Below are 14,636 nucleotides of genomic sequence, written 5' to 3' on the forward strand. Positions count from 1 at the left end.
AACATCATCCAAAACAATAGCCAAGTAATTACAGAGTACGACTCATGTGTTAAGGAACATTGATTAATAATAGTGTACGGTATGTATCGTACATTTGTCTCAATAGACTTCCTCAAAGAAGTATGACCATGATTGACCGCCGTCCACCCATATGAAAAATTAGTCTTTAATTATCTGTCAATTATCAGAATATCTTTTCAGCGATTATCAAATGATTTGAAAATATTTGATCATGCGTCAAATTTGGCACACACATACACTTGGACTTGTGACCTCACATACATGATTTTGGCCTTCTAACTCGTGTGCGTGTTAGATTGATGAGATTGTGTAAACGTACGGCCCGTGGGCCAGAACTGACCCACCAGAAGGTCCAATCCAGCCAGCAAGATGAATTTGTGTAAACTATTGTTTACTGTAATAATGCTGCAAGTTTACGTGCAGGGAGGGAGAGAGAGAGAGAGAGAGAGAGAGAGGGAGCAGCACTGTGTATGTGAAGAGAGAGAAGCCGGCGTACGGGCAAAGTTAGCATTAGCCGCTATAAAGTGGGGTAAATATGTTTTGTGTTCCAAGGCTGTTGAGAGAAATAAATGCTCAGACTATACCAGAAAAGATTCATTAAATGTAAGCGTAAATGTAAAGAGAAATGAGAACATTGGAGTTCTTGTTGTTTATACGTCATTATGCTATTATTTTACTCATCCGGCCCCCTTGAGATGAGATCAGACTGCTGTGTATGTGGACATTTGGACTACATGAAAGTACAGTGCTTAACAATTGTGTTGAATGCAGTCACTCACTGGGCATCTTCTCTAATTTAACATCTTAATCAAGAAATAATGTCAGGTGAAGTGAAGGCATGTAAAACAGGAACGGATGAACATGTGACCATTTTTCATATTATATTGGACTGTTTTGTTGAAAGAGAGTGAATGGTCACAATGGCATTTTGTTTGTCTAACCTAGAAATAGTTTCCATGTCACACCCAACCCAATTTCAACCACATGACACATCGACCGACGACTCTGCACATCGTTTACTCATCCTAGTCGTGACAGTGGCAGAAAACACAAGTCATTAAACAGTACTCACACTTTAATTCAAATTGTACTACACACCACTACTTCATGCATCAACAACGTTTTATGAATGGCAACACCACCGCCGCACCTTGACGCAGAAAACCGGCGTCATTTATGACCAGAATAACATGTAAAGACTGTAAATTTCATTCGGACATTAAGATTGAGATGCCAAGATTTGGTTGCAACAAAGACTGTCAACAAACTTTGGATCAGGTCTGTTTGGGGGTATTCAGTATTAGTAAGATATTTAATATATTTTAATATATTAGGAGGAAATGTTTGTGCATGCGGAAAATGCCAAGTCCGATTCCAGGACGACTCCAGTCTGACTAAGTGTATACATGCAGTAAGTAGTAATCGGACTATGTAGGTAGGTTAGTCTGATGATATTTGATATTTCTTTTCTATGTAGATTTTTTTGGGGCCCTGTAAAGACTGGAATACAGCATTTTAATATTCATGTGTCAGTTTCCTCTTACTGTGGTTGTTTTATTACAACTTCAACAACTTCACCTTGATTTATGGCGCTGTTCGCGTGTCTCACGTCCTTTTGTGTGAGACACAGCAATTTAACATTTGGACAGGACGTTGACATTAACCCTTCAGTCAACATTACAAAAACTTCAGCAATCAGCTCAGTCCTAATATTTTGGCACTTTGACCAAAAAGCGTATACACAATCCCCACCAACAACAACACACACACACATTAAATATATCTCAAGCATAATTTAAAACTCTTCTGTGCAGCCGGGTGTCAGTTCCAGATTAATGATGAACTATTATGTGTGTGTAGTCAAAAATACTGGTGTACTTCCTCTTGTGAGGTGCCCTAATTACATTCAGGTAATTTGAATATAATTCACTGCACTGTCAGGAGTGGCCAGAACATTTCATTTAAGAATGTATGATGTAACAGATTCAGTAACAAGCACAGCATTATCATAACCATGTACAAAAAGGCAGTGAGTTGATGTAAATGTGGGATTTATTGACAAATGCAGGCTTTTTTTAATTATGATTTCATGTGGCTCTTTGCTTTAACCCTTAGAACACAGAGCAGTTTGGCTGCCTTTTTCCATTATGTACACTATATACAGAGAGTGAGATAAACACAGCATCATCACAAGGATCTTAAGTTGATTCTTCACTTGACCGAAGACTACTGAGCATTTTGGCTGCTTTTTTCCATGACAAAGTTAAACGTACAGTATATACAGAGGCTATAAGAATATCTTTTTTTTTAGCACAACCTATAGGCAATCTGATGAAAAAAAAAATCGATTTTCATCAACTATATATAAACACACCTGAGCAATATATTTAAAATTCCATTGGATTTGTGAAATTTGGAAACATGTCACTGTTCAAAGTTCTCTTGGCTCGTGAAAAGAAAACGGTCTATTTTCGTGACTTTTGCGCAATTATTCCTACTAAACTACTAAAAATGTGACATAAAATAAACTAAAATAAATAAAGTTTGACTCAACAACACATAAGAAAAAAACAAAACAATTATTTAAAGCCTGACCTATAACCCCCAGGATGTTCATATAAGTGTAATTTTGGAGGGTCACAGTTAGACTAGATCACGCCATTTAGAAGCAGTTCAAAAGTGTTAGTGCTCATATGTACCATGTTATGGAATGTAATTTCATTTTATGTTCTGTGGGAAGGATTATTTCCCATGTTTGCAGCACTTTTGTGGAACTTTCTGTGTCAAGAGGATGGCCCAGGCGGAAGCTGAGGAGCTAAAAAACCCCAAAAACAATCCCAAAAAAAAAAAGGGACTCCAGCTGATTAAAATGATAAATTGGCACACAGCTGAAAGATGGTCATTTGTAAACCAATAAATGTCTTTCCACAATCAAATAAGATCCAAACACCTGTGTGAAACCAGAGAGCATTTGTACACTGATACACTAGATGGCAGTAAAGTATCGAGGGGCAGATAAGGGATTAGTTCAGGGAACATTTTACACATGTAAACTTATTTGTGAAGAAGTGAAGATACAGTGAAAAGTGAAAAGAAGTGTTCAGTGAAAACGATGTGTGCCGTGGAGGTTACAGCTAAGTGTCTGTTACCTGTTGCACCTTTGCTTGTTCCATTCCTTATTCTTCTTAGCCACTGATTATTTGATGATAATAATAACAGTAATAGCTATAATAAGGATAATTAAGGGTGTCAGCTATGGAAGGAACAATAAAAATAATTCATCTGTTGTAAATAAGCGCAATGTCATGCAAAACTGTTTTGGCCACTCCTCAATCCAGTGAAGTACAAACTTTTAATGCTTTTGTTCAGTCCAGGATGAGAAAAAAACTCCCGATAGTGATGGCATTATATTTTACTGTTGTTATCATCATACTGCCAGCTGCTCACTTCTCTCATGTCGTCCGCCGCATTTCCAGTTTGTATCTTGCCTTTTTTTTTCCCTGACATTTTTGTGTTGTCATTCAACTGTCAAAAAACATCTGAACCAAAGGATTTACTATAGTTTTAAAAAATCTCACCAAAGCAATGTGCCTTGTAATGCACAACAGAAATGTCGATTAATGTGTGTTGTGAATAAATCAGACTTTTTATTTGTTTATTTATAATTCAAATACATGCAATTGAATGACTAGAGGAGCTAATTGTTGAATTTTTACAGTTTACAATTGTTGAAGCTGAATTTCTCCAACACCTGTTTGTTGATGTATAACTTACTGTATTCGGTTTCTTTTGTCCATATGTGCCAAACACTTCATTTAAGGGGACGGATTAGGGTCAGTTTGTTCAGCTCCCTGCTTTATTTAGTATCTCTTATATAACCGGTGATGCTGACTTTATGTACTTTTCTATCTTTTGATATTTTTTCTACAAAAAAAAACCTAATCAAATTTACATTTACATTGAAGCATTTCGCTGACGCTTTTATCCAAAGCAACTTACAAGCAATTACAAGAGAGAGGAATTTAATAAAAAAATAATTTAGCTGTATTTTAAGTCTTAGTAAATCACTAAGTATCTTTGCTACTTAGAGTAGTAGTTCATTCCTCTTGCATTTTGGCATCTTAACTTTTAATTTGAATAAACTGTGTCTGGAGCTGCCTATTTCGTCTGTACAGTCAATCTTGGCAATATACAACATACAGTGCTTAACAAATGTATTAGACATTCACACAAAGCCACGGCTGCCCTAAATTAACAGTTAATGATCAAAATCATTTTTTTATGTTTCTGAAATGGTTAATACACCAGTATGTTGAAGCTCTTTCACCCAAATGATAAAAAATTAGGTTTAGTGGTTTTAATGTTTAATGATTGATTAATTTCTGACTTCTCAGAGAAGAAGCCCAGTGAGCCGACTCAACTGGGTATAAAAAAGGTGAATTCAGTTTGTGATTTGGCAAAAGACTTCTTAAGACGGGTGAATGAATACATTTGTTAAGCACTGTATAGCAAAGCCTCAATCTATATGGACATAATCTTCATACGTTGTGCAGATACTCGTCACATAATTGCTCCCTAAATGGTTTAATCTTAGTCTTTTAATGTTCTTTTTGTTTGTTGTTTTCTGTCCATAAAGAATTTGAAAACTACAATTAACTGTCACTGGAGAGCAAAACTTAATCTCTATTGTGAAAATGATCACCTTTGCAGAATCTGTATTATACAGACAGACAGAAGACAGTGCTTGTATTTGATATGTTTATTACCAGCATCGATCTTTAAACACACCGACCACAAGAAGTCTCACTCATTATTTCCTCATCCTCATATTTTTTCAGCTTCACTGGTCACAAAGCTTTTTATAACAGTTTCACCTATACGATTATTAGACTGTGAGAAGGTTAACAGGGAACAGTATTATTTTACTTGATTATTCAGCTGATTTATGTTTATAAAACTACATTAACTGCCTCGTTTTTATTTGCTTCTTGTATCAGTCATATTATTTTTTTTTCACCTACGTGTGTGTGTGTGTGTGTGTGTGTCTTATTATAAAATTACTGTGTAACCCACCTCCCCAACACATAGTGTTTTCGCTGTTTTGCAGATGTCAGTTGTTTTTTTTTTATTTCATTACAGATTCCTGTGTACCTTTAAAGGCTCTTTTTCACAGCACACATTTGGACATATTTTAGCAGGAAAAACAGACGTTTTACTGATCACATTAACAACGGCTCTGTCAGGACACGGAGGAGAAAAAAGAGTAGTTCAATCAACTGAGATTTGAAAGTTCACTTTAAGTCTCAATAGGGAAATCACAGGTATAAATAATCAAATTAATGATGGCTGCATTCCATTAATTGTCTTCCAATTAATTCCATTGCCAGTTCGCACGTAACTACTCTGATTTCCGTAAACTGAACAGAGCCTGCGCTTTAACCTCTTCATCCCCGCTCCTCTTTTTTGAGGGGGGCCCCCTGCTTGGAAAATGACATGCCCAATATTTCAATTCCAAGCTCCATGTGAATTATCTTGGTATCAAAATGAAGAGAACTTCCGTCAGAAGTGTAAGATGCCACTGTCTTGGTTGTAAAGTCATGTTTTTTTTTGTTTAAAGTTGGTTGTGGGTATTTTCTGGGTTAGTGGGGGTGGAGTGGCTCAGTGGTTAAGACCGGTACCCTGTGTGCGAAAGACATCATGATCATGAAAGACATCATGGTCGCAAGTTCGATTCCACCCCTGGCTGATTGTACTCGATTCCATTGTAAGTCGCTTTGCATAAAAGCATCTGCTAAATGACATGTAATGTAATGTAATGTTTTCTACACCTGCTGGGTTGCTTTATTGGTGTTTTAATTGAGTGTTTTTTTATGAGCTTTTAGTCATGTTTCTAACCTTTCCATGGACACGCAGCATGTCTGTGTTTATAAAAGTTAGACGTGGCTTTATAGCGTGGTTGTTGCTACGTGCTACGACGGCCCCATGTCAGGTTAAACATGTGAAAGTGGCTGCTGTGCAAAGTGTTTTAGTTTTACTGTACTTCTATAATCTAGTTTTCCTTGTCGCCTGTAAAAGCCAATGATTATCTGTATGATCAGCCGGCCTCTCACAGACTAATGAGTCTCAGAAATGTATAATATATCGTTTTTGAGTGAGATGATGTTGAGAGAGTCACATGTTTTGTGACTTTGATTATTTATGTACCGCTGCATCACCACAAAGGACGCTTTAGTTAATCACCCAAACACAAACTGTTCACTGTGCTTTCAGCACACCTTGTTACGTATTATCAGTGGTCATTTTCCAGGTAACTGCAGTGTATCTGGACGGGTTGCATTCCAGATTCTGCTCTGGATGACATACTCACACTCGGTATGAACTTCAGCTGTGTTTGTGCCTGTTTTACATTTTGGCACAGTGTCACACGACAGACGTGCGTGAGGGACTCAGAACATGTTTGTTAATGTCCTACTTTAGTAACAGGTTTGTTTGAAGACGGGAATAGAGCAATAAGTGAAATAAAAAATGAACTAAAAACTCAAATCTGTTGAATCACAACATCACATTCCCCTGTTCTGGAACGTTCCACTTTCACAATTAGCAAGTTGGCCCAGAAACCATTGTTATCAGTGAAGCCAGTATTTAAATTTAACATATTAATAAACTTATAAAAATAAGTTTATTAAAAAAAAAATAAAATTATGGACATAAGCCACATACACAAGAATTGTGCATACACTCATTAGTACATTGTGGGTAATAATGTCACTTGTCATGCCACATCTTAAATTTGATCTTATTCGATTTATTCTTTTACAATTTTATTTATACACTGCTTAACAGGATGTGAAACATGTAAATATTTTTTTTCACTGAATATAGTTCTTATTCTCCTCTTTTATAGCCTAGTTTTTTGTTTTATATTTACTGTGAATCTCTGTTGTTTTTCTGTTCTTAGCTGGAGTGGCTGTAACAAAACCAAATCTCCCCCCAGGGATGAGTAAAATATTTGTTATTCTCTGTTCTGATCTTTTAATAAATCCCTTGTATATTTTTATACAAACTTTGTGATCTAAATGTCACATAACAACAAAACACAATTTACATGCAGTCCAACAACAACATAAATGGAACCTGCAGTAAAAACAATTTAACAAATGACAAATGAAAGAAATCTAGATGTCTTTAGATATTTTTAAATCACTAATGAGTGTTTATCTTAAGTTATTGGGTGTTATTTTGGAGTTGAAGATTTGCTTAGTTAGAGCACATTAGCACATCTGTTCCAAGTTTTAAGAACCAAAGTCATTAAAAAGGTTTAATTTAATACTAGGACATTTTGTGATTTCACTTCCCTCTAAGATTAAAAAGCAACAATAGTGATGTAAATAACACGGCTATAATTAATGCACTTTACAGTGTTACAGTCGTATCAATAATTGTCAAGCACCGGCTACTGGTGGGCCTCCAAATCAAATTCAGGCTATAGGACCCCTTAAAGGCTTGGGCCGGCCCTGAACCATTTGCTTTCAAATGGCCTTAAATGATCAGTGGATTATCTGTAATCAGTGAATCTGCTCGTTATTTAACTTTTTGTTTTTGATGACACTGAACATCTCAAGCACAGACAGACTGGACACACATAATGTGTGAACACCTTGTAGGAAAAAGGGATTAGGAAAGAATGTGCCGATTTTGTATTTAAACGTGTAAACCTGTTGTTATGACTAAGTAATTCTATGGGAAATTAATTCTTTAGAGTGCAGTGTGAGACCCTGCTGTCTAAGAGGCTGTGGGAACACACACACACACACACACACACACACATTTTTGTTTCCTGCCTCCACAGCTGCTCTGACCCTTCCCTGTTTTTCGCGGGTCTCGTGTCCCCTCAGCCTTTTACCCACTTCTCTCTTCTCCTCCTTGCGGCCGCGTGTGTGTGACTTTTTTGGGGGCAAACGATGTGTTGTTCGGTGGGTTTCGCCCGCTCACTGGGTCTGGCCCTGCTACCTCTGGCCCTCTGCTGCATCCTTGCCAACCTGCTGTTGCTCTTTCCTATGGGAGAGATCACCTACATCCAGCAAGACCGCCTGGACAGCTATATCTGGTACTTTGGTGGACTGGGTGGCGGAGGACTTCTGGTGAGTAAGAAACCAGCATGAATTATTTTCTTTAGAGGTCACTTCATGGTCCCAATATTAGCTGGAACAGACAATAATGAATGCACTTTTCATCTATTTTATCCCTGTTTTATCCGCTGTATGTTGCTTATTTTTGCCTCAAAGTGAAAGACGTACTCTGACGTTTGTGTTATTTGTAAGATTGTCACCCCTCTCCCTTCCTTATCATACAGAGACAGACACTGTTGGTGGCAGTGTGTCAGTAAGTTTGTTTTCTGTGCCTGCGGAACCCTTTTTAAAAAACATTTTTGGTCATGACATAACCTGTGAAACATGCTTTCTTTTTCTTTTTTTTTTAGAGCTATACATAAATGTTTGCCCTTCAACACCATTCAGACAGAGTGTGTTTGCGTTTGTGTGCCGGAACAATGGAGTCTTGTGTGAACCCAGAGTTAATCTGGCTGCTCTGCACGCAGCTGATCTGATGGGTTTACTCCAAGTGTGCAGAAAGAGGCTGTTCTTTTACTTTGGTTTTAAGGAGGAACAGAGGAGAGATTGTGTTTTCGTACACAAGATTATCCTTGCTGAATGTTCACTCCGGAATATTTACAGTGTTTGAACCAGTTGGTTCAATGTTGCTTTATAAATTGTCAGCAGAAAAATGTTCAGAAGAGACAGTTAAAATCTGTCAGCTCACATTTGTGCTGTGACCATTTAAGTGGCAACTCCCTCATGGCCCGATAAAAGTGAAAGGATTATGGAGCATGAACTATTTAATATGAACTACAGGCAACGTTTTGACATCACACAGGGTCCACAACAAACGTGAAATGGCTTTCAATCTTCCAGCGATGTAAGGGTACTTCAAAAAGTGTCTCAGCCTCACCTTGGAACAAGGAGCATAACGTTTTGAAATCAGTGTTTTTTCACTACATTGGGTGAATGTTTAAAAATGGAAAAAAAATTATTTTCCATTTTAAAATGGAAAAACGTTTTCATATTCTTTTAATTAATAAATATTTATTGAACAAAACCTATAGTATGTCTCTGCAGCCTGCATACTGTGTCTGCACTTAAAAATAGTATAAAACTAAATGGTTGATACATAAACCATAATTTGAAAAACAAATTATATTTGTCACAAATAACTTTTGGATTAAAAAAAAAAAAAAAAAAAGTTTTATTAAACCAAGAGCTTGTATCATGTATCAAACATGATGTCATGTACATTTTTAAACCCTCTCTAAGATAACTTTTCCCTCAGGTCTTTTTCGTTCTTTATGCAACGACAATGAGTCAAAAAGCTAAACTCTGCGAAATCTATGTTTAGCTTATTTCCTTGCTCTCCCTCACTCTTCCTCCTCATTGTCAGTGTCTCTAAGTTTAGGATCTCTCCCTCTCTCTGCCTGCATGTGGTCGTGTGTCCACAGAACCTTGGGAACTTCCCTCCCTCTCTTAGGGTGTGATTAAAAGTCTGCGACCTTTTGACTGAGACAGCAGCACAGGAAATGGGATGAGAGGGAAAAAAGGATGGGATACAACTGGAAAACTGGTCTGAGTGGGCCTTTTGCGCAGCAGCTAGAATTACTGGTATTTCTAGTCAAGTTAATGACGGTTAAGTTCCAGTTAAACTCCTCAGTTTCAGGGTGTTACCATGTCCTGAACTACATGAACTGAATATGGTTAATGTGATGAATAACACCTAAAACATGTCAAAATGGCTGCTGTGCAAATGACACAAGCACTATCTTTGTCACTATTTCCCTCTCTCCTTCCTGCACAACTACTCTGTGTCCCAGCTGCTGGTTTTATACAGACTGTGTTTTGCTCTTTGTGGAGTCGCTCTTGTTTTGCCCATTACTGACTGCTTGTATTCCATTATAAAATGTGTCCATGTTCTGGCTTTGTGGACGCATCGTCAACTACAGCAGAGTCTCGGTCACTTGTTGCAACACCTGAAACCACAGTGAAACATTTCAACGATTGTACAAATTCCATTTTGTTATACACTATATGGACAAAAGTACTTGACCACACCTGTGGAGTATTGAATTCAGTTGTTTCAATCAGGCTTTGGGCTTGGCCCCTTATCTCCAATGAAGGACAAGTTTAACGCTTCAGTATACTAAGACATTTTGGACAATGCTATCCTTCCAACTTTGTGGCCACAGTTTGGGGAAGGTCCTTTTTTTATTCCAACATGACTGTTCCCCAGTGCACCAAAGCAAGGACTATGAAGACATGGTTTGGTGTGGAAGAACTTGACCGGCCCGCACAGAGCCCTGACCCTTAAACCCAATCGAGCACATCTGGGATGAACTGGAACAGAGATTGTGAGCCAGGTCTTCTCGTCCAACATCAGTGCCCAACCTCATTAATGCACTACAGAATGAATGAATGGACACAAATTCACACACAATCTTTAAGTAGAGAGTAAAGTGTTCTAAGAAGGGTGGAAGCTGTTGTAGCTGCAAGAGAAGGACCAACTCCATATTAAAGTGCTGTTTATGTATTTGAATACATCATTACACACAGTCCCTGTTGGTGTAATCATCAGGCGTCCAAATGTTTTTGTCCATATAATGTACATTGTTGATTTTGATATGAATATTGGAACCACACAGTTGGTGTAGTGGTCAGCACTCTGGCCTCTTTGCAGCAAGAAGACCCGGGTTTGTGACCCTATCATAACATGGAGTTTGCATGTTCTCCCCCGTGTGTGCATGGGTTTTCTCCGGGTTCTCCGGCTTCCTCCCACATTCCGAAAACACGCAATAAGGGGATTTGGTCAATTGGACACTCTAAATTGATTGTAGGTGTGTGCGTGAGAGTGAATGGTTGTTTGTCTCTATGTGGCCCTGTGATGGATTGGCGATCGGTCCAAGGTGTGACCCCGCCTTTTGCTCCTATGTCAACTGGGATTACAGCGCTCTCCATGACCCTCATGTGGAGGATAAAGTGGTAGATGATGATTGAATGAACATTATTATTCTGCCTCTGTTTGGTCTTTGTGAAAACATTCCGTCACACTGAAATCTATCAGACCTGACTGACGCTCCATTTGTGTGTACTGTATACGCCTGGCAGCACGAGAAGTGTGTATTCTGTCCAAACTGTCCAGCAGTTTTCACTTCTGAAACTTTTCATGGATGCTTGGGTGTGTTCTTAGACACTTTACATGCACCATGCACAGATAAAATGATCTAATCAACTGGTTTAATTATAATGTACATTTGCTTATATTTAAAAGTTCCATCTACAGTTTTAACCGTCTATCAGGAGTAGTGAGTCAGTAAGGATAATTAATTACTTAGTTATTATTCTGTAGTACTGTAGCCAAGATTGTCACTGTTAATGTTTCCACTACAACTCTCTGTCTAATCTGTCTAATGGAACAAAACTGTCCCTGGAGTATAATTTCTGCCTTGACTTTCTAGATCCATTAAAAGACTAAACGTTAATAACTGTAATGAGATGATGATGTGTTTTTCTGTGTCTCCAGATGTTGGTACCAGCTGTTGTTTTCATCACTCTGGGAAAATGTAGCTGCTGTTGGAATGAGAGTTTGATGGTAAGCTGTTAATTAAGGTATAATTTGCTTGACATTTTAACACGGGACAATAAGGCACGCAAAGATACACTAAAGACACTAATATGTTTTTCTTTCCTCTCCTCTCCTCTCTCCCACTGTTGCCAAGTGCTTGCTCTTCGTGTTCTATAAAATTGTAAGGTCTTGACCTTACCATGTAAAGTAAATGTAAATAAAATTTAATTGAATTGAATTTAACTAAGATCCAATAGTGAGAAAAGCGTGAGACTAAGCTAATTATGTAGTTTATATACTGTATATATATGTAGAACCCGGGTCAATTCCTGAACCCAAAGACTTCCTTTTATAGTTTCAGCTCTTGTTTTTGTAGAATTCAGTTGTTGATCAAGTTTTAACCTCTAGTAGCTTTTTTTCAGTTTTATACACGGAATACTTTTGCTTATCCAGCCATGACAAATCAACAGTGACCCTATTATTAGTTGCAGTATGTGTGTGTGTGTGTGTGTGCGTGTGTTTGTGTGCAGCTGCTTCTTGGTGCAGATGGTCACACAAATATCCACAGAATGCTCCAGGAAAAAAACAAAACAAAATCACGTGTATTCTCTGTGTGTCTGTGTTCCCTCTTTAAGATGTGTGGGTCGGTGTTGGCAGCTGTGGTCGGCCTGGTGGGGTCTGGCTACTGTTTCGTCATGTCGGGTTTCGCCCTGTTGCAAGGTCCCCAGTGCTTCACCGCTAATGGATGGTCACATCCCTTCGCAAACCAAGGGGGCAGGTAAGATACTGTAGTGTGTGTGTGTGTGTGTGTGTGTCATACCAGACAGTCAATGATGATCTTTGATATTTATAATGAAATGACATGACTGAGGTCACATCCACAGCGCGAAACGGAAAAACAATCTTTTTCTGCCAGGACTCATTTGGCAACTTTACAAATGCCCAATTCTGCCACACAAGTGAGATCCATCTAACTGTATTTACTGCGGAGGCGGAGAGTCGAAAACAGTATAAGAGGGAGCTGGGAATATGACGTCGCCGTTTTCTTAAAGTAGCTTATCCACTGTCTACACGGAAACATGAGGCAGGCGTTTTCAAAACAATACCGTGTAGACAGAATGCTTCTCAGACAAAAAAAGTATGCTTATTCCCCTTAAAATGTGTTATATAATGTTACCTAGGTTTCACTTAGATTAGTTAGACCTGTACAACAGGTGCTCAAACATGTCTTGATTAAACCTGGCACTATGTGATCTCTGTTATGCAAAAAACAAAAAAACATAAAAAAAACAATTTGAAAATGCCTATTAATGATTTTTCATCACTTAATTATTTAGTTTTTCACATAGTGCTATAAAAACTCACTCTAAATAAGAAAACCTAATACATTAACGAAAAGAGGAAGCTACTGGAAAACAATTACCCGAGATTCATTCCTGAGGTTGCTTCACTGATATCGATATGACAATACTATATGAATATTATGGTGTATAAAGCTGAAGTAAGTGTAATGTGCAATAAAAAAGCAAGAGGCCTATTCTAGTATTTCAGTACTAGTAAAAAATGAGTATTCTTTATTTTATCTCTGTCCAGTAAGTCTTTAAATAGGAGTTATGGTTGCCGCTGTGTTCCAGGGTGAGAATAAAAAGTAAAACATAAATAAATAAAAACCTAAGCCACCCGGGTGAAGGTCCTGCCTTTAGATTAGTCATTTATTCACCACAGAGTCATCGTCTTCATTTTGTCACTCACCTCATCTCACCCCACAGCTTTTCAGCAGAATGCCTTCAGTGCGTAGTCACCAAATGATTTAATTGTTTCAAATCCAAATCCGCCTTCATAGACAACTATTAGGGTAATGACACAATTTAGTCATTTAATGACGAATGTGCCAAACGTTTTTTTTGCTTCAATCATTTTTCCAGTTCCACGTTTTCAAATGTGAGGATTTTTTGTTTTTGCTGACAACTTGTGAGAGTCAGAACCTTTATTGTTCTTTATCTTTTTTGACATTATTGAAAACAAGAGACCGAAAAATTGAAGAGACACTTTCAAACGTCCCGATATAGAGAGTGACTCATAGCGTGGATGTCACTCACACAGTATTTCATCACACCCGAGCACACAAGTCTTGTGCAACGCAATCCACTGTCTCTCTCGCTGTCTCTCTCGCTGTCTCTCTCGCTGTCTCTCTCTTATTCACTCTCTCCACTCCCTCTCTCCCTCTGCTGCAGGTATCTGCTGCAGCCAGAGACCTGGTCACTGTGTCTTCAGCCACATCATATCATAGAGTGGAACGTGACACTGCTGTGTGTTTTACTGGGTTTGGCTGTGATGGAGTTCATCATCTGTCTCCTGCAGCTGGGCAACGGCCTGGTGAACGCCGTGTGTCGGCCCTGCTGCTATAAGCAGGAGTATAGTCTCAACGCATAGACCTGTGCACACTTGCGCTGACATGACATACTTGTATGTGCTCATATCCAATTAAGCTTCACTACCCAGCACTGTGTGTGTGTGTGAGAGTGAGTGTGAGTGTGAGCGCAACACAACACATGATTTAGACACAATTGCACATGTGCTATTGTAAAATAGACAACGGACTTTGTCAGTGTAACCATTTACCAGCTTTCAGTTTGCCCCAATTGACTATATGCACAGAGTCGCTTAGAACTTCTGCTTAAAGGTAGGGTGGGAGATCATTTTTTGGAGCATTTTTTTACTGTATTGCTTCATGTCCCCCAATTGTAACCAATTAATTAATGCATTGTCACAAAAAAGAAAAAAAATGTCAGTCACCAGTGGAGTGGATATGCCGGTAAAACGCCATCCAATCATATTGAACGGCCCGAACAAAATAATTGGATCATGATGCGTCAATCAAACGCCCTCCACTCTACGTGCGTACCCCTCTTCATGCATTAACCGCACATGTTTAGAAGACAATGCAAGAG

General features: G+C 38.4%; 1 protein-coding gene across 1 annotated transcript; it reads left to right on the plus strand.

Annotated features, from left to right (window-relative positions):
* Nucleotides 1-7,183: 7,183 nt before the first annotated feature.
* On the plus strand, nucleotides 7,184-14,434 carry tm4sf18 (transmembrane 4 L six family member 18). The gene is made up of 4 exons (XM_044017607.1): nucleotides 7,184-8,162; nucleotides 11,644-11,712; nucleotides 12,321-12,463; nucleotides 13,920-14,434. The coding sequence occupies exons 1-4, from the start codon at nucleotides 7,983-7,985 to the stop codon at nucleotides 14,116-14,118; spliced, it is 591 nt and encodes a 196-aa protein (XP_043873542.1). The 5' UTR covers nucleotides 7,184-7,982; the 3' UTR covers nucleotides 14,119-14,434.
* The last annotated feature ends 202 nt before the right edge of the window (nucleotides 14,435-14,636 follow it).

Source organism: Solea senegalensis, unplaced genomic scaffold (genome assembly GCF_019176455.1).
Source record: "Solea senegalensis isolate Sse05_10M unplaced genomic scaffold, IFAPA_SoseM_1 scf7180000015652, whole genome shotgun sequence".
Classification (NCBI taxonomy): Eukaryota; Metazoa; Chordata; class Actinopteri; order Pleuronectiformes; family Soleidae; genus Solea; species Solea senegalensis.

Excerpts from the sequence above, each read along its gene's own strand:
- tm4sf18 (XM_044017607.1), top strand. The coding sequence starts at position 7,983 with ATGTGTTGTTCGGTGGGTTTCGCCCGCTCACTGGGTCTGGCCCTGCTA. Across the intron at positions 8,163-11,643 it reads TGGGTGGCGGAGGACTTCTG|ATGTTGGTACCAGCTGTTGT; the intron begins GTGAGTAAGAAA and ends CTGTGTCTCCAG. Across the intron at positions 12,464-13,919 it reads TTCGCAAACCAAGGGGGCAG|GTATCTGCTGCAGCCAGAGA; the intron begins GTAAGATACTGT and ends CCTCTGCTGCAG.